Genomic DNA, 20,035 nt, shown 5'->3' on the forward strand with positions numbered 1-20,035 from the left:
TGAAGTCGTCCTCGAACATGGAGCGCGGCGACACGGAGTCCGAGTCGAGGGACCGTGTTACTAGTACGTTACCTCAGCGGAGGCACGTCCTCGTCCTCCTCGGCGATGGAGGCGGTGCGGCCGCGGGGGGTGGGCAGCGTGAAGTCGTCCTCGAACATGGAGCGCGGCGACACGGAGTCCGAGTCGAGGGACCGTGTTACTAGTACGTTACCTCAGCGGAGGCACGTCCTCGTCCTCCTCGGCGATGGAGGCGGTGCGGCCGCGGGGGGTGGGCAGCGTGAAGTCGTCCTCGAACATGGAGCGCGGCGACACGGAGTCCGAGTCGAGGGACCGTGTTACTAGTACGTTACCTCAGCGGAGGCACGTCCTCGTCCTCCTCGGCGATGGAGGCGGTGCGGCCGCGGGGGGTGGGCAGCGTGAAGTCGTCCTCGAACATGGAGCGCGGCGACACGGAGTCCGAGTCGAGGGACCGTGTTACTAGTACGTTACCTCAGCGGAGGCACGTCCTCGTCCTCCTCGGCGATGGAGGCGGTGCGGCCGCGGGGGGTGGGCAGCGTGAAGTCGTCCTCGAACATGGAGCGCGGCGACACGGAGTCCGAGTCGAAGCGGAACCGCGACGTCGACTCGTCGTGCCGCGCGCTGCCCGTCGAGAGGGGGGATGCGGTGATTTCTTCCGACTCGAAGGCGAATCTGAGGAAAATGAAGTTTTTAAAATTTTGACACCATACGAAGCAAGAAAGTGGGGCTATCTTGACCTTCGAGCAACACGGAAGGGAGTCGGCATTCGCACTATTTCCCCTCTGCCGGGGTACAAGATCAACTGTGCATGCACACAACTAACGCGATGCGTGTTGTGACTCATCCGTACACAATAAAAAGATCGAGGTGTGCAAGATTTGTCTTTGACGTGTGTCATTTTCTATGTATTTGTGTCATCAGTACAGATTGGATTTTGTATGTAGTGAGAAGTGTGACTGTGTGCACGTTTCTCCCCGCAAAAAAATGGCAGAACGATTTGTACGGTAAGATATCGCTTGGGCCAGTGGCGGATTTGTCCTAAGGCCCAGTAGGCCCGAGCCTAAGGCGGCAAATTGTGACAAAAAATTCGCTGATGATAACAAGAAATAACTTAAAATGTAGTTAATATGATGGGTGCTGCGAAAGGGGCGGCTAAAGGGCCTGGGGCCCAGGGCGGCAAAGAAGAATTCGCCACTGGCTTGGGCTCTTCCCTTCCGACGTGCCGGAAGCCGGTGTTGTTCGAAGATCGTGACGGTTTTAATTGGACTGTCCGAAAGGTGTTTTAAAGAAAGGAAGGAAGGTAAAAAAATGTAGCATATTACGCCAATAGCGCGTCCGTACTCACGAGGTCACTACCATTGGCGCTGTCATTGAAATATGAAATGTAACTTCTGTATAGTTTCAAATTACAGCGGTTTGATGTGAATCATACTGACTCATATTAATAACTCACGTGTCTCTATTGTGTCCCAAAAAGTTTTAAGTCATAAGTAATGTATTGTTTGTCCGCATTTTCGTTAGTCATAATTTATTTGGTACAGAAACGTGTAACTTTTCAGGATTGCCATAAAACAAACCTAACCTATCTATAGGATAACCTTACGAAATTCCTGAAAAGTTAATGGTTTCAGTTTAGGACTAATGATAATATGACAAACAATACATTATGACTTAAAACTTTATGTGAAACAAGGGACCCCATAACTCACCTCGTCCCTTCCAGATTAGCATAAGGCGCCTTCTTCCTCGCGGGCGGAGGCTCTGTGAAGTCATTATCGAACGGACTCGTCCGCTCCCGCGGCGAGAAATCATTCGAGAACCGATAGTCGCGCCGCTGCCGGGGATCTTCCCGTCTCGAACGGCGGCGGGGTTCACGAGGATCGCGGGGGTCACGGGGGTCACGGTCGCGGGGGTCGCGAGGGTCACGGGGGTCGCGGGTGTCGCGATCGGAGTCGCGACGGGAGGAACTATTGTTGGAGCGACGCGACGGCCAGCCGAGCGTCGATCCGTACCTGAAGATCACATGTAAATATATCTTTATTACGAAGTACACTTTTTTACTCATAAATCTCATAATAATTGAGTAGCTTAACTTCAAACTCGGGTAAATCCATCTGTCAGATTATGCGATTTTGGTATCAACAAAGAGAATTTGAAATAGAGAGTTACTGTCATGGTAAATTATGTAGCTACAGTACATTTGCTGCCATTTTTCGACAGAAGATTAAACCTGTTAGAACGCCATTTGACTTTGATCATTATTCTTTCACTGATATGTGTTAACTTGTTAAATATTAATATTAACGCCATCTACTCGAGAGTAGGCTGTAGGTTATGGCGCCATCGCTCGAAAAGATTGCACCATACCTTTGGCCTAGTGTCGAGTAGATGGCGTTAATATTAATATTTAACATGTTAACAGTTAACACATATCAGTGAAATACTAAAGATCAAGCTCAAATGGCGTTCTAACAGTTTTAATCTTCTGTCTAAAGATGGCAGTAAATTTACAGTGGCTACATAATCTACTTTGACAATCCGCCTCTATACACTCAATTCTCTTTTCACCACACCAGCTCGGAAAGGCTTACTTTGCACTTCAAAAACAGATAGCAAAGTTGCATTTTATTCACATGTGAGGCAAAGTAATCAAATGCAAATTTTGAGTTGTTTTCTTATGTTTGCTGGTAGAATTGACTTTTAAATGATGATTTTGGATGATAAATATTTAATAACATTCATTTGGATTTGATTTGGTTTGATTTTGTTTGATATTTTACATTTAATATTTGCTTCGGGTTGGTGTGGTGAAAAATTTTGTGTTTCACTCGGGGCAAATTTAGTTTAACCCTCGTGCTTTGAAACCCTCGCAACGCTCAAGATTCCAGTTTTCGAACCACTCGCTACGCTCGTGGTTCAATTTTGGAATCTTTCACTTGCTCGGGTATCAATATTAGCACGAGCGGTTAAACAACAACTTTGCCCCCTTGTAAAACCAATAACTATTGTTACGAACTACAACTTTTTTTAATCATAATAATTATGCCACGGACTGGATCCCACAGGATGGATCTCGGGGCAGAGGAAGACCCAAACGGAGATGGCGGGACAACCTCGATATATTCTGCGTGGAGTAGCGCGAGTGTGCATTAGACAGAGACAAGTGGCGGGAAAGAGGGGAGGCCTTTGCCCAGCAGTGGGACACATTAATAGGCTAATAAAAAAAAATTGTAACCTCTAGTTTTACTGAATCAATTACCTTCGTTCGCTAAGCTCGTCCACCTGTCTGCTTTCATTCCGCCGCCTCGACTCACGCCACCCCAATGACCCGTAATTTCGTTCTGCAAAATAAACTCATTAAAACCACCGTGTTTTTTTACACGTACTCTATCAAACATGATATGTAAGAAGTCAGATTTTTAAAGAGTTAAAAATAAGTTAGGTTGCGATAAGTGTAAGCAGACTATGTCAGCGATCTGGCTATCAGTTTATTCCATCTAATCCTCAGGGGCGTAGCGTGAACTAATCTAACCGTTGGCGAAGTCGCATCTGCGACGCCCTTTTATTTCACTGCCCGAAGGGGTCTCGCGCGAGGCCCCCCTTGGGGCGCGAGGCCGTGGGCGACGGCCCACTTCGGCCACGCCTAGCTACGCCACTGCTAATCCTGGATAGCACTTTATTGAATTTGATAATTGTGTTAATAAGTATTAAAATATAGTCGGCTAATTATTTATAAAACAAATACAACATTATCTAATATCTTTCAGGTACGGTCAGCCAAGAAAGTGGTCTACCACTTTTCGACTCTATCAATCAGATGATAGAGTCGAAAAGTGGTAGACCACTTTCTTGGCTGACGTGGTACGTGCGAAATGCCTTGAAAGTCTTCAGCGCAATCAGCAATGTTGCCAGCTGATGACAAGTCGAATAGAATCACTTAGGTGACTCATTTTGGGGATGACCTGGATATGACAGTCACCTGCAATAATATGTTACTCTTCGAAGGCCGCAAAAATATATGACACGCTCTTATGGCTCCACAAATAAGATCGTGTCAGGTATTTTTGCGGCCCTCGTGTAATATTTTATTGCAGGTGACTGTACCACTATCGCTTTTTTGTATCGCTTTTCATTAGACCTTATTATAAAACAAAGTTCCCCGTCGCGTCTGTCTGTTTGTGTGTATGTATGTTCGTGATAAACTCGAAAACTACTGAACGGATTTTCATGTGGTTTTCACCTATCAATAGAGTGATTCTTGAGGAAGGTTTAGGTGTATAATGTGTGTACCCGTGCGAAGCCGGGGCCGGTTGCTAGCACGGAATAAATAATAGTACTAACGTACAGAAAGGACACATCCTACAAAAGCGAAGTTTCACAGCGATTCAGGGTCGAATCATGCTGTCCCTTTCTAATGTATGGAGCTATCCCTTACGGCTATTTAGGGTTGTCAAAATTCAAGCCATTATCTTATTTGTGGTCGTGCACGCAAAGGGACGTCAAGCTGTGCGAACCCTAATAATTGCTCGGAGCAATGCTGAGCCGAACGGACCCGAGAATGACCGAAGGGAGGAGTGTGTCCCCCCACTGTCGCTAGTTAGCGATAAAACCGCCTTTTGTTTACCACTTCTTGAGTTGCTGTATTCATTGTATTGTTTTCTGTATTGAGGTCTGCAATAAAGAGTATTTCTATTGTATTGCACTTAGGTCATACCGAAAATTCCTGGACTGGCCACTTAGAAAAAATAAGTCTTCTCATAAGTCAGAATCCAGAAAGTTTCAGTATGGCCCACGTATGTACCACTTACCGTTACTTCGCCACCGCTGGTCGGAGCCCCACCCCCTGGGAGACGATCTGCCAGACCCACAACCGTCGCTGTAACTGTATAATCAATTTATTACACTACGAAAATACTACTTATTGTTGTGGTAACAAAATACTCGCATTTGCAGACGCGAGTATTATGTTTATTAGGAAAACCTTGGGAATCCGTTTAACACGAAGTCTGCCGATTCCGGCTTTTCTCGAAAATGGTGGAAAATATAACATTATCATTGAATACGAGAAATTTATAAGCTTCAATATCGTGAGATTTTTATTTATTACGTTTAATATAAAATTAACTTTGCCATTTTTTCTGCTTTAAAACATGCAAGTGTAGCTTTCTGCCGAAAACACTCAAGCTATTTCATACACAGATAAAAAAGTCGCGGTTGGTTGACATATTTCGAAAGTGCTGTAAATCTATTTCTAAGTATTAAGAAACCCTCAGAAAGTAAGTTTATTTAAGTTATTTATTAAAAAGTTTATTAAATTCGAATCAAATGAAAAAAAAAGAAGACAATGACTTACTCATCCTCCTCATCATACGAATGCCGCGGCATCCTATGTCTGTCCCTTTCTTTATCCCTGTAATCCTTCGGCCGTTCTCTGCTGTACGTCCTGTCTCGCTCTCTCTCCCTGCTGTATGTTCTTTCTCGATCCCACGTGTCGTTTTCCCTATCTGAAAAAGAAAATTATTATTGATATCATTCATAGACAAAGTGATGGTATTCCATCTGTCCAATATCTTGGTCCAATGTGTATTTTGTCTCACATTTTGCTTAATGAGAAAGTGAGACGCAATGACATTGGACAATATAACTATTGGAGATAACTATTTTAATTTTCATAGTAAACTAACCTCTACTCCTCCGATGACGATCCCTGTGGTCTCTATGGTCGCGTTCTTTGCTGACGTCACGGCGATCCCGGCCGCTGCCCGAATCCCTTCGAGACTCCCGTCCCTCTCTGCTGAGATCTCTGTCTCTGTCGCGGCTGTCTCTTTTGTCGCGTATTTTGTCTTTCTCTCGCCCACTGCCGGAGTCTAGGCATTCTCTTGAGCCTTGCGATGAGTTGTGCCTAGAAATACCATTCGTGTAATGTAATGTAATAATGTTGAAATATAGGGGTATAATGTAATTTCTGTTAAGCTTTACTTTCTATGAAATAAAACTATTGAAACGGATTATATCGCGTATATTGAATTCATACTACATCCCGACGTTTCGAACCCCTTACAGCGTTCGTGTTCAAGGGGTGAACGCTGTAAAGGGTTCGAAACGTCGGGAATGTCGGGATGTAGTATGAATTCAATATACGCGATATAATCCAAAAAAAAAGCGCTGGTGGCCTAGCGGTAAGAGCGTGTGACTTTCAATCCGGAGGTCGCGGGTTCAAACCCCGGCTCGTACCAATGAGTTTTTCGGAACTTATGTACGAAATGTCATTTGATATTTACCAGTTGCTTTTCGGTGAAGGAAAACATCGTGAGGAAACCGGACTAATCCCAATAAGGTCTAGTTCCCCCTCTGGGTTGGAAGGTCAGATGGCAGTCGCTTTCGTAAAAACTAGTGCCTACGTCAAATCATGGGATTAGTTGTCAAGCGGACCCCAGGCTCCCATGAGCCGTGGCAAAATGCCGGGATAACGCGAGGAAGAAGAAGATACGCGATATAATCCGTTTCAATGGTTTTATTTCATTAGTAACTATCGCGGTAACCGAAGACAATACTCTTTACTTTCTATTCAACGCAATAGAGGCTCAGTTTGCATGTTGGCAACTAAACTAAACTTCCTGACTATAACGATCGAGAAAAAATATTGGACCAGTACGCCTACCATGAGTTGAGAAGCGAGTAGTAGGATCCTACATCCGCGTGGTCAGGCTGCAAGACCGCTAAAGACGGCGCCCGGGCGCGCCCTCGCGGCCTGACCACGCGGATGTAGGATCCTACATCCGATATCGGATCGGACAGCGTGAAAACACGATAATATTGAAAGGCAGCATACCTAGATTCCCTGTCGCGAAGCGGGGGCCGCTGTAGGCGGCTCGGAGGTGGCTCCTCGTCCCACGGCGACACGTCACGTGACGATGACGATGTTTGCACTGCAACAAGGGGTTTATGCGGTTTACATTTTACCGTTGGGGACGGGCCATACCAACGCCTTTATACTCGTGATCCTAACGCTGCTGTGGTTATGGCCTCAGGTTGCTATGAAATAGTAGATTGTTAACCAATGGATGAAAGGCACTCATTTTTGTTGAGGTAGTTTGGCGCTCGAACGCAGTGGGAGGGCCAATAGTCCGAGGCTGAAAAGATGCCTTTCACCCGAGTTAAACACTCTACTTTTTATTTTAAATACGAGGAAAGTAAAATGCATGTGTTTTTTTTAAACTTGGATACATTTTTATAGTATTTTTTGAGAGTACTTTATTAATAATTTAGGAAAAAATATCGTTATTTATGGAATGGGGAGTTAAATATCAGAATGGAAATTGTATGACCACCAAACTTCAATAGTTTATCGTAAAAAAAATCGTACGCGAAAATGCTCTAGTGCAGAAATGTATCTATTTCTGCACACGTTTTAGAACAATGACCCTCTTTCAGATCATGAGAAACGGTTTATCGGTTGGTAATCAAATGAGTGGCACGCCTGGTGCAGTACAGTACTAGTAGTAGTAAACTCTTTATTGTACAAAAAGACATATTAAAAATAACATACAATTAGTAAGAAGTACAAAGGCGAACTTATTGGCTTAGTACTCACCGGTGCCCTTGGGCGGCGGGCTGTGGTGTTTGCGGCGGCGCTCGCCCCGCCAGGCGCGGCGCGGCTCGGAGTCGCGCGAGTCCGACGACCACGGCGACGCGCCCGCGCCCAGCACCGCCCAGCGCCCGGCCCGCCCGGCGCCGCGCGACACACATTTCTCTAACAAAATACACCTTCAATTAACACTTTCGCAACCAGGCAAAATTTCAAACAATACCCCAGAAACCGACAGTACTCGCTAGTCGGGCAACGACGTGCAACTCAATGCCGCACGCCGCGAACCCGCTAGTCGGGCAAGCGGCGGACGCTCAGGGCTGTGCCAAGTAACTTTCGTATAAGTACGTGGATAAAATTAAATCTGCTGTCTCATCTGTTTAGGCTCCCCGTTTTGTTCTTCTCCTAATTCTAACTCCTATTGATACATACCCTTGTATGCAATTTCACGTAACCAACTAATAAGAATTTTTATTTTGTAATCGCATTAGGTAAAGTAAATAAAAATACAAAGTGAAGTAATAAAATATAATAATCAACTATACCAACTTTTCGACCACATAATAATCAGAAGACTTACAATTTTTTCTGTTAGTGGCAGTGGCAGCCCTGAGGTAGTGAAGATGCAATGCTTGCCCGCCTGTCGGGCACTTCGGCGTCGCGTGTAGGTTTATAGCTCTTGCCCGACTAGCGGGTATGCCGGCATCTGAGTAAAGTTTACGAGTGCCCGAGACTCGGGTACGCGGTGTCGAATGTGTTAAGTCATCATCTTCATCACGTTGTCTCGGCATTTTGCCACAGCTCATGGGAGCCTGGGGTTCGCTTGGCAACTAATCCGAAGAGTTGGCGTAGGCACAAGTTTTTAGTTTTACGAAAGCTACTGCCATCTGACCTTCCAACCCAGAAGGGAAACTAGGCCTTATATTGGGATTAGTCCGGTTTCCTCACGATGTTTTCCTTTTTTTACATAATAAGTTCCGAAAAACTCATTGGTATGAGCCGGGTTTGAACCCGCGACCTCCGAATTGCAAGTCGTACGCTCTTACCTGTAGGGCGTCAGCGCTTGTATTAAGACCTTGAATTAAGTAATAAATCTAAATTGTTCGTCATTTTAAGACTGCATTCACGGCACAGCAACAACAGACTGCCCAAACGTGGCGCATTTTGCACCAACTGACAGCCATCGACGAAACAGCCCACACAGTCTCCCGTCACCCATACGTACCAAACTCACGTCTCGACGATTGCGGGGCCAATGAGTGCCCATTTTAAGGGAGAAAACGATTATACGGCCAATTGATCTAGTATTCTCAATTAAGGCCGATCAGTTAATATTCACAAGAAATTAATGATTATAAATAGTCATAGTAATGTTATCAAAATTTGCTTTCTCAAACCGCAAAGCAACTACATTTCGGGCGGCGCGAATTGCAATTTCCGAGCACTATTACAAGCATGAATTAGCTATGAATCGTTTGCCTTTATCTGTCATTTTGACTTGTATTTGTAAGAAAGGGATAAAACATAATTGAATTAAATCAGACCCGTAAAATTTTATGAATAAGGGGGTAAATGTCCAACCTAAAATTAAATGATATTCTTACCTTTAGTGTCCGGTGACGACCCGCTAGCCACATCGCTAATAGACCCCGTAGATAGCCTCTGCGGCGGCTGCAGATCCCTCACAGGCGCCAACTCCACTGGCTTTTCCTTCACCTCTTCCTTCTCTTTCACCACCGGGCTCTTCCTGAACGCTTCCTCCACGTGCGAGAAGGACAGACTGCTGTTGTCAATACAGTCAAAGAAGTCACTGTTATCGAACCCATCTGATTTCTCATCAGATCGCTTTCGTTCTTTAGGCGCTTCGGGTGGTAACGACTCGAATTCGTCTTGTGGCTCTGTTATAGTTATTTCCCGTAACGCCGCGTATCTATCGCTATTATCTTCAATTTTTACTTCTGTGTTATTTTCTCTAGGCGACACAGATCTTCTAGCTTGTTCTATTTGCAAATTCTTCATAACGGATTTTATGTCTTCGATTTTCGCGTCGATCTGCGTCGGTTTCGGACTGACCGATTTTCTGAACATGTTGAAAGAGTCTAAAGTTAGTTCATCTAACGTTTTTAAGGGGCTTCTATTATTTTCCTTTATTTCTTGATTGGCTATCATTATATCGTTTATTGCGGCTAATTCCTCTTTTTCATCAGAGTCCTGTTTAGGTTCTTCGGCGTTATCATCAATAGGATCTAATATGGATTTAGCTTGCAGTTCTTGTTCCTGTATTTCTCTAAAGGCGGCGTATCGGTCGTAGCCTGGGTTCGCTTTCTTGTCGAAATCGTCGAAGTTCGCGACGAATTCGCCCGTCTCCGTCGGAGCGAAGTTATCTTCAAACTGCGGCTTGAACTCGGACGATATGGACGTAACTGACGAGGTAGTTGGAGGGGGTTTCTCGGATATTGTGGTCGATATCGCTGACGAAAGCGGAGGTCTGTCTTTCTCTTTGTCTGATTGTGAAGGTTCTATGTGGATATGCTGTAAAGAAAGAAAAATGTCATATGTAGACTGGAACAAAAGAGTGGATAGTCATGTCTTACAAGTTTTTTGAGCTCTTGGTGTTCTATTGACTTAATAACGTAATGAAGAAATTGGCATATTCCTTATTAGTAAGAGTTTTAGTTAATGCCAATGTTTTTATTCATTCATTTGTCAAAATGTGCCAGCCGTTTTTGGCACCGTATTTTTTTGTCCATAGATTTAAATATTCGTAGGTCTTTTTCCAGCATACCTACTACCTATTAATTTATAAAATAAAGTTACCGCTCTATCATTGTCGGCGGCGAGGTAAGACCGGAGGTAATCCGTGAGTTGAGGTAGCGTCATGGACGACAACGTCGCCGCAGGAACTCTTAACCTGAAAATAAAATGTTTATTTGTGTATCTTCTCTTTTTAGTTCAAATAAACGGCAATTAGTCTATTATAGTACGTACCTAAGTCTATAAGAAGTTGGGTCAAATATTCTGTCAAAGTTGTAAGACATAATATTTAAAACTTTCGCGTTTTCGCTGTTAAGAAAATAAATTCGCGATAGACCCGTCTATAAATGTGAGTTAATAAAGTTGTAATACACCGTCGGAACGCGACCGACCTGCTGTTACGTATTGTACAGAAGACATTTCTTTACTCTGTGATATGATTCTTAGAAATCATATCACAGAGCAAATTACACCAGAATAGTAGCTAGAATAGACTGATTTTTAAACGTCATCATCATCATCATCATATCAGCCAGAGGACATCCACTGCTGGACATAGGCCTCCCCCAAAGAGGGCCACAATGACCGGTCTTGCGCCACCCGCATCCAGCGGTCTCCCGCGACCTTTACCAGGTCGTCAGTCCACCTTATGGGGGGTCTACCCACGCTGCGCCTTCCGGTACGTGGTCGCCACTCGAGAACCTTTCCGCCCCAACGGCCATCGGTTCTACGGGCAATGTGCCCCGCCCACTGCCACTTAAGTGCGATTCGGAGGGCTACATCGGTTACTTTGGTTCTGCTTCGGAAGGCCTCATTTCTGATGCGATTACGCAGAGAGACTCCAAGCATAGCCCTCTCCATTGCCCTTTGGGTGACTTTGAGCCTTCTTATGAGGCACACAGTAAGCGGCCAGGCGGCACGTTTCAGTTCCACCATCACCATCATATGTTTAAATGTACCTCCTATAAAAACACAGTACCTGTGCGCTAACTCCTCCATACTGCAAGTGAGTAGCTGACTGAGGGTAATGTCGAACCGTCTCGCGGCGGGCAGGGGAGGTGGGGCGGGCGACAAGTACTCGTCCTCGCTGCTTGTTGTAGCCGCGGAGGATAGACGAGGTTTCTTGCTGCGGTCCGCCTGCAAACATATATTGTTTTATAAGGTTACAGCTCTAAAGTGTCAATAGAACTTGCTAACTATGTAAACAAACCGCCATATTGAAACTGTCACTGAATGATAATTTCAGTATGGCGGTTTGTTTACATAGTTAGCAAGTTCTATAGAATGACACTTTAGTATCTCTTATCAAATCTTAGACAATTGAGCGCCTAAGTATCACACGTGTGTTATTAACTCAACTTGGGTCGTAGCGAGTCAGTATCAGATGTGTTACTACAGATCAATATGGGTCAAATTTCTTTGCACCAGTTTGTTGTATGATGGTCGTTCGACAAGTTAAGCGAAATATGCGCGAAACGATGGAAACGGAGGCCTGGCTACGGCCCTCAAAGTTTTGAAGACCCCATACCACTTACAAGAGGTTTCCTCTTCCTAGGGGCTGTTCATAAATTACGTCATCTATTTATGACGATTTTGGACCCCCCCCCCCCTCTAAAATCATCCAAAAATCATGCTTTGAAATTATGCCCCGTTTCCTCCTACGTCATGCTACCATCATCCGATGACCAGACCCCCCCAATTTGTAATGACACTAATGACGTAATTTATGAATAGCCCTCTAGCTGGTCGCGGCAGCGGCGGGTCCGCCTCGATCTTTGCCTCTTTGGTGGCCGAGCCGGCTGGCGGATTACTGTGAGCTCAACTAAGTACCTTTAAATGGAGAGAAGTGATGCTTACCAGAGGCTCTCTCTTTCTAGCCGGCCGTGGCAACGGCGGGCCCTCCTCCTCTATCTGAGGGGGCCGCGGCGGGGGGCGGGTGACGGTGAGCTCGCCGACTTTCTTCGGAGGTAGGGGGGGTGGGGGGGAAGCGCTTTCTGCGTTTAGTTTGGAACTGGGTTGTGGACGTTGCCGGATTGTGCTCGTGTCTGTGTTCTGAAAAGTAAGAAAGTGTGTAGATAAGACGTTAAAAATGGAAAATCTGTGCCTAAATGATTCTATTATACACCTTGTCTGGCTGATATGATATTTTTTACCACTTTTGATCGTATTCACAGGACTGTTTTAGGTTAATTATGAAGAAATAATTGCAGCTCGATTTATGATACTCAGAAACATTTTGGGGAACCGGAAAAAAGATATTAAACCTTTCCAAGGATTAAAAAGTTCGAGGAAAATGAAGTTGTTATAGATCAAAAAAAAATTGTATAGAAAAATAAAATATACACATACATCCGAGCGTTTCAACCGCCTCACTTTCGTCTAATTATGATATATCGAATCTACATTTTAATGACATTTTATTTATTATAGCAATTCCAAAAACATCTATTGCCTCATGTACACAAATATTTCTACGAAAGGAATTTAGAAGAAAGTACCTGTCTTTGTAGCCTAGGAGACTTAGGAATGGGCTCGGGCGGCAGCGTAACCTGCAGCGGCCCATTGAACACATTCTTCCCCTCCATCTGTACTTGCGACTGCGTTTCCGGCCGCGACTGCGATTGCAGTTGCGTCTGCTGCGATTGCGACTCCGCTCTATCAAGCTTCCGACCGTACTCCTCACGCATAATCGAATTCTTACTCCGTCTCTGTTTCGGAAACTCCTGCATACTCGTAAAGGGGTCCTCCTTAAACGAGTCCGAAAAAGGATCAGTGCTGTCAAACGGATCCGTCTCCTCGAACGGATCGATCTGCGCGAAAAAATTCCCGGCGGAATACAACGGTCGTCCGATAGAAACTGTGCCACCAGAGTGCCGCGTCAATGACGTCATAGTCGTTTGACCGTACTCTCTTTCTGACATCTCGGTAAGGAGAGACTGAGTGGTCGGGACGAGATCTTTGAGCACTTTCTTTGGCGGATTTTTGAGCTCCTGAAAGAAGAGTTTTTTGTCAACGTAAGGTTTACTCCGGCCCGTGCCGAGGGGGTCTAGTTCGGTGAATACGTCGTAACCGAGCGCCGTCGATGTCCGGACCTGTAACACAGGTTTGGGGTCATTCGGCCCGTTTCTGAATATTAGGCTAATAGTAATAGGATAAGTGTCATTTTGTAGGCGTCTGTTTCTATATCACAAATTCTCAACCGACATTTAGGGTTGTGTTCTAGAACTCCTTGAAGTTTTATGTCAGATATTAACCAGTAAATATTCCTAAAGTACATATTAATGGGATTTTAGAATAGAACATTTCATTTCTTCCAATTTACTGACAAATTTACGACAAATGTAAGTCGCTTACGCCTTTACGTCAACGTAGATATATCTATCACAAATAATTTACGGAAAACCGTACTCAAATCAGTCTATCCGTTTGGGACACACTGACAAACACAAGGTTATACACGGTTATACAAATAGACATCAATGCGTCGGAGGTTAAAAACTACAAACATTAAATGTTCATTATCAAGAAATCGGGACGGGTGCCACCGTCACCGTGACATAGAAGTTAAAGCTAAAGACGAATCTGGCATCGACTACTAGAGGGCTTGGTCACATTTTCTTTACATTACGTCTGTCAATTTAGTATCTCGGATATAGAAACAGATATTCACGACACCACACTAACAATATTAGTCTAATATCGTAGGGCGGAGAAGCGACAGAGACGGCGGTGCTGGGTACTACTCGGTGGACTCGCTTTGTGGAGTATTGGGAAGGTCGCGGTAAGCGCACATACACAGACAACACTCAGTAGGGACATGCATACGTGTGGGGCTCGGTTTAAAAGGGGAGTTTTCGAACGGTATTAGACTAAAATTATTTGTGTGTTGTCTTGGAAACATATATAGTAAATATTAGTCTAATAACGTTCGAGAGATAGGTCGCAGCGCTGGTACTAAATACGGTTGTATTGAAAATTTGGTTTTACTTTACCGAACTAATAATTAGAGCTAAGTAACTAGTGGCTCTGTGAGCTGTAGACCTCGCGAGCAGAGCTTGAAATAACATGGTGCTAAGAGCTTTAAATACACCGTGTTTTTTTTGATTTCCGTTAATTTCAAGGGTGCATTCCTGAGCTTAAATCAAGTAACTTTCTCAAAGACACCGATGTTCTAATTAAGTCCATTTCGGAGATAATCCATAATTTATTTTTTTACTATAAGGCCTCTACAAGCGTGTACACTTGCCTTAGGGCCGGCTTACATATTGATTAGTGTTTAGAATGAGTTCATACATTTGCTACTAAACTTAAGTACAATCTCGGTCGATTGATGTACGAAATGACATTGATATGTCACAGATTTCAATTGTTTGGTTGAGTTAAATGTAATGCCCGTGTTACAACAACGCTATATGCTACATTTAATTACTTTTTAAACAAAAAAAAAAAACAAAAAAGAAAACAAAAAAAAATTTTTTTTTTGAAAATTAACTATGCCATTTAGTTCTTATAAACGTACTTAACTATACTCCGAAGTTAACGGAATTCAATAAAAACACGGTGTATAGTAAATTAAAGAAAAACAATACGAAATTTATGTGTAAAAAAATACAAAAAGTTATAATATCCCAGCATACAATTACTGGGGATCGAACCCAGACCCTCTGTGCAAACAGAAAAAGCGAACGTTTACAAACTGAGCCAAATAGTTCTTAGATGGGTTGACGAAATTTAGCTACTCCTTCTCAAATTAAAATTAGTTAAAATTAATTATCTAAGTACCGCCTAAACCAGCGATAATTTTTTTCTGCATTTTTTGCTATTAACTCTGTAAACATGTTTCAAAAAGAAAAAAGTCTTATGATATCGATACGACTATTTGTTTAGGCGCCAGGTATCACGACTCCGCCATTTTTAAAAATTTCCAAAAACCGGATTGACAAAAAAATTTTATTTAGTCATAAAATTCGGTCACAAAATTTCACGAGAATCGGTTAAGAATTGCGACCTGTAGAGGAGAACATCCGGACATACGAAAGCAAAATGCCCGAGTCAAAACGTAGACCTTCGCTTCGCTTCGGTCAACTAATAGGACGTGTATGGATTTTTTGAAGTGAAAACTTCTTTAGCGGCGCTGGGCACTTTTTGAGGTGGGGAAAAAATGATAAACTCGAGACAGCGTAAGGCGATCACGTGACCGTAAGGTTTAGATGGCCACTCATTTAGATGGCATTTAAATCAATAAAGAAAAACCCAATGACATTACATGAAAATGGTTCTAATCTTGTACGGGTTAAAATACAAGGATCTCACAGTTACATTCTAACTTTATATCACTCAAATATAATTCAATAAAGCTACATCTTGATGAAATCGCTAATAAAAGTGAACTCTAGTACTGGTGAATAAAACTCAAAATATCATGATATTTAGATGCGAGGTCTGCAAGGTAACTTTACAATTTCTATTAGAATTTAAAACAATCAACGCTACAAATTTGAATTTCCAATTTTAAACAAGCTCACTGACCAGCAATTTCGGAACTAAAGTTTTTCAATAGAAAGGAGGATGGGTCAATTATACATAGTGCTGCAGACATTTTGGACTAGTCATTGAGTTTTCACTTCTGTCGGCACTCCCGGAGTGCAACCCGTTGTTTTTTTTTTAATAATAAGTAAGAAACGTAGGTATTACTTTAAAAGTGTAAGTTACCAGGGAAAGATGTTTGTTACCATTTTACACAGCATTCACTACAGACTCATTTGAATCGACAAATAATTCTGTAACTTATTTACTCTTTTATTGATAATGTGGAAGTATAACTTATGCTAAGTCTCAATATCTGAACAAGACATTTTTGTCAAAACGTTAGCGTAAATATGTTCAGATATTTCAATGGCGATTGCACTCTAAATGTTAAATGGCGAATGATTAATGTAGCAAAAAATATAAATATTATACGAAAATATGAGATGTCTTAGTTATTATGTTTAGAATACAGTTTCACGTGATTTTCATGTGAAAATTAATGGATTAAAAACTTCTATACCGTAAGATAAAACACTCAAACTTACTCGAAGTTTCTGACTATAATCAGGAAAGCTAAAAACATACTTAAACGCCTAATTACTTAAATTACTACAAATGTGTATTTTTTTTATATTCTAGATAAGTTTTTTTTGCGATAGTAAGAACTTAAGAAGGAAACGATAACATTGATCTCTAACTACTATGCCGATTGCTACGATGGGTTAATATACGTCAAAATACGTTAGTTACATGCATTACGAAGCCAAAATATGCAATTTTAATTATTAAAATCATAACAAACACATCAAGTTATCACAGGACAGCGCCATCTATTGATGTATAAGAGCGTTAAAACTAGATGGCTGTTTTTAATAATGTTGCATGCGGCTTTATTTGAAAATTAAAGTATTTCTTGTCCCTGATGATTACGATATCCTTCCTGAGGCATGCAGACTAGAGATCATTATCTAATGCAGCCATGGGGGTTATAAACTGGAAACTAATGTACGATTCAAGCAGCTGAAATCTAGAATGAACGAATTTGAACCTTCTATACAGTAGTTACATTCTATATTTCAATAGCCATGCTAATAGTCCATCAATCCGCGACGCGGTATAACTGCCACTTTAAATTCGAATTTAATTACTGTATATAAGGTTGACATTTCTTTGTCACTCACCGGAGCTTCAGGCTCGACCCGCTGCGGCGCTGGCGGCTCCAACTCCGGTGGCAGATCGAAAGGCAGTTGCGTCTTATTGGGACTGAATACGGTGCGCGGCGCGGAAGCGGTCGCTGACGCGGAAGCGGAAGCGGTTGCGGAGGCGGAGGCGGACGAGGATGCTGAGGACCGCGATCGCGCCGTGGTACTGACGCCGGGGGGCGGCGGCAGAAGCCCTTTCTGCAAACGATGAACATTTTATACATTTTTCTACTCGCGTACTCTTATTTGTCATTTAAATGGTCGTGCGTGGACAAGTCTTTATCTATTCCCCAAAAAAGAATGTGTGCATACACGCAGTATCTTTTTGGCGATTTTACGATACTTCGTGTAATGACCACTTAAATACAGTGTTGCCAACCTTATTTTAAATCTCATCTCTGACAAATAAGTGAACCATAGACATTTTTTTTAATTTTCATTCATTCATTCATTCTTTTCGCGCCCGTACCCTCCATTTTTGGCATTTTTGCTACTTCTTGAATTAAAAATATTTGTTGAATTTACAATTTTATTTCAAAGTAAGTGCTTGGTCGTAGAAAAAGTATTGTATGCAACGTTGATTAACTGAGTCAAAAATAACTCGTGGCGTCTTCGCGCGTTTCGGCTTCGCCTCAAATTGTTACCCACGCCACTCGCATTTTTTGACCTCTCTTAAACAACGGTTGCATAAAATACTATATCGCGTGATTTGATACAAGTCTCCGCTCAGATTTAGGGTCGGTTGCACCAAACTGTTCGTATCGTTAAAGAGTCCGCTAATTTTTATGTATGGAAAGTTTCATAGACAAAGCGCCGGGGCGCGCCGGCTGACGTTGATCAGTCTGTCAAATGTGGTTGGTGCAACTGGCCCTTAAAGGGGTACAGTTCCGAACAACTGACAGGCCGATACCGTCCGGCGGACTGTTAATCAGTGGGCCCCTTTAGGTTCAAATCTTCAAAAATATCAGCAGTGTTCAAGACATCTCTCGTTGTAAACTTGCGCTGCCCTCATCGATGTCAGGACTAACCCCCTTATTCATAAACGCGCTACAAACCTCAATTAGCTAGTAATCGTTCGTCCTTATCTGTCATTATGACTTATGTATTTGTAAGAAAGGAAGAAAACATAATTGAACTAAATCAGGCCCGTAAAGTTTTAGGAATAAGGGGGGTAGTCTTAAAACACGGCCCGCTATCACTATCACTAGGCCATCTGTGGCGATAGCCAAGTACTTACACTGGTGGTAAAGCCACAGCCATCAACCAATTTCTAAACTACAAATGACCGACAGAGATGGCACTATAAACAAGGCCCTGAAAAGTTCGGTAGAGTCAGCCATTTTCTCAAAGATTTCTTTTTTATTCTAAGTTTCAGCTCTTAAGAAGCCAATAGTCAATACATACATGTCTACTAACCTGTGAGGGTACTATAAACGAGTCCCCAAACGGGTCCGTGGACGGCGTCAGGCCCTCGACCTGCGTGAGCCCCCTCCTCAAAGAACTTAGTTCTTGCTCCAAATCATTATGAATACACTAGCATTAGGAAACATATTATTTACACACCTGTGAGGGCACTATAAACGTCACGAGTCCCCAAGCGGGTCCGTGGACGGCGTCAGGCCCTCGACCTGCGTGAGCCCCCTCCTCAAAGAACTTAGTTCTTGCTCCAAATCATTATGAATACACTAGCATTAGGAAACATATTATTTACACACCTGTGAGGGCACTATAAACGTCACGAGTCCCCAAACGGGTCCGTGGACGGCGTCAGGCCCTCGACCTGCGTGAGCCCCCTTCTCAAAGAACTTAGTTCTTGCTCCAAATCATTATGAATACACTAGCATTAGGAAACATATTATTTACACACCTGTGAGGGCACTATAAACGAGTCCCCAAACGGGTCCGTGGACGGCGTCAGGCCCTCGACCTGGGTGAGCCCCCTCCTCAAAGAACTGAGTTCTTGCTCCAACTCATTATGAATACACTAGCATTAGCAAACATGTCTACTAACCTGTGAGGGCACTATAAACGAGTCCCCAAACGGGTCCGTGGACGGCGTCAGGCCCTCGACCTGCGTGAGCCCCCTCCTCAAAGAACTGAGTTCTTGCTCCAACTCATTATGAATACTCTAGCATAAGGAAACATATTATATACAAACCTGTGAGGGCACTATAAACGAGTCTCCAAACGGGTCCGTGGACGGCGTCAGGCCCTCGACCTGCATGAGCCCCCTCCTCAAAGAACTGAGTTCTTGCTCCAAATCATTATGAATACACTAGCATTAGGAAACATATTATTTACAAACCTGTGAGGGCACTATAAACGAGTCCCCAAACGGGTCCGTGGACGGCGTCAGGCCCTCGACCTGCGTGAGCCCCCTCCTCAAAGAACTGAGTTCCTGCTCCAAATCTACTAATTCTGCAACGCCACCTTCGGCCGTGTCTTGGTTTTTTGGAGTCGATGTGCTCGTCTCACCGATCGTTATGATACTCTAGAAATAATAGAAGGCACGTTTTTAGGTTAGGTATATTATGAGGAACACATACCTACCTAAAGTTTAAATTTTCTATAAAAACTAGCGACCCGGCCCAGCTTCGCACGGGTTACACAAAACCTTAACAAATTATACACCTAAACCTTCCTCAAGAAACACTCTTTTGATAGGTGAAAACCGCATGAAAATACGTTCAATAGTTTTTGAGTTTATCTCGAACATACAAACACAAACAGACAGACGCGGCTGGGGACTTTGTTTTATAAGGTGTAGTGATTTGGAGAAGAATTCCAGAGTAACAGGTACTTTTAGCGCGTTGTTTCATGTCCTATTTTTTATGGTGACTGTACCTAGTATTGTTTTTTTTTTTTTTTTTTTTTAATTTATTATTTAGCAGGACCTTTATACCCTTGTATACATCGGCCCTATCATGTCCGTTTCTTATATCTC

General features: G+C 43.1%; 1 protein-coding gene across 1 annotated transcript in view; it reads right to left on the reverse strand.

The window, feature by feature from the left end:
• Positions 1–20,035, reverse strand: part of LOC134798016 (protein disabled) — a 38,337-nt gene that overhangs the window by 919 nt on the left and 17,383 nt on the right. The window contains exons 5-23 of the mRNA XM_063770350.1: positions 19,397–19,582; positions 19,250–19,366; positions 19,103–19,219; positions 18,508–18,624; positions 17,071–17,289; positions 12,859–13,452; positions 12,218–12,412; positions 11,340–11,497; positions 10,424–10,517; positions 9,211–10,138; positions 7,613–7,771; positions 6,851–6,947; positions 5,703–5,920; positions 5,372–5,522; positions 4,827–4,900; positions 3,278–3,359; positions 1,728–2,030; positions 490–690; positions 73–195 (exon numbers count right to left, since the gene is read on the reverse strand). Of these exons, the coding sequence (XP_063626420.1) occupies positions 73–195; positions 490–690; positions 1,728–2,030; positions 3,278–3,359; positions 4,827–4,900; positions 5,372–5,522; positions 5,703–5,920; positions 6,851–6,947; positions 7,613–7,771; positions 9,211–10,138; positions 10,424–10,517; positions 11,340–11,497; positions 12,218–12,412; positions 12,859–13,452; positions 17,071–17,289; positions 18,508–18,624; positions 19,103–19,219; positions 19,250–19,366; positions 19,397–19,582 (4,133 nt within the window). The remainder of the gene's footprint in view (positions 1–72; positions 196–489; positions 691–1,727; positions 2,031–3,277; positions 3,360–4,826; positions 4,901–5,371; positions 5,523–5,702; positions 5,921–6,850; positions 6,948–7,612; positions 7,772–9,210; positions 10,139–10,423; positions 10,518–11,339; positions 11,498–12,217; positions 12,413–12,858; positions 13,453–17,070; positions 17,290–18,507; positions 18,625–19,102; positions 19,220–19,249; positions 19,367–19,396; positions 19,583–20,035) is intronic.

This window comes from Cydia splendana, chromosome 16, assembly GCF_910591565.1.
Source record: "Cydia splendana chromosome 16, ilCydSple1.2, whole genome shotgun sequence".
NCBI lineage: Eukaryota > Metazoa > Arthropoda > Insecta > Lepidoptera > Tortricidae > Cydia > Cydia splendana.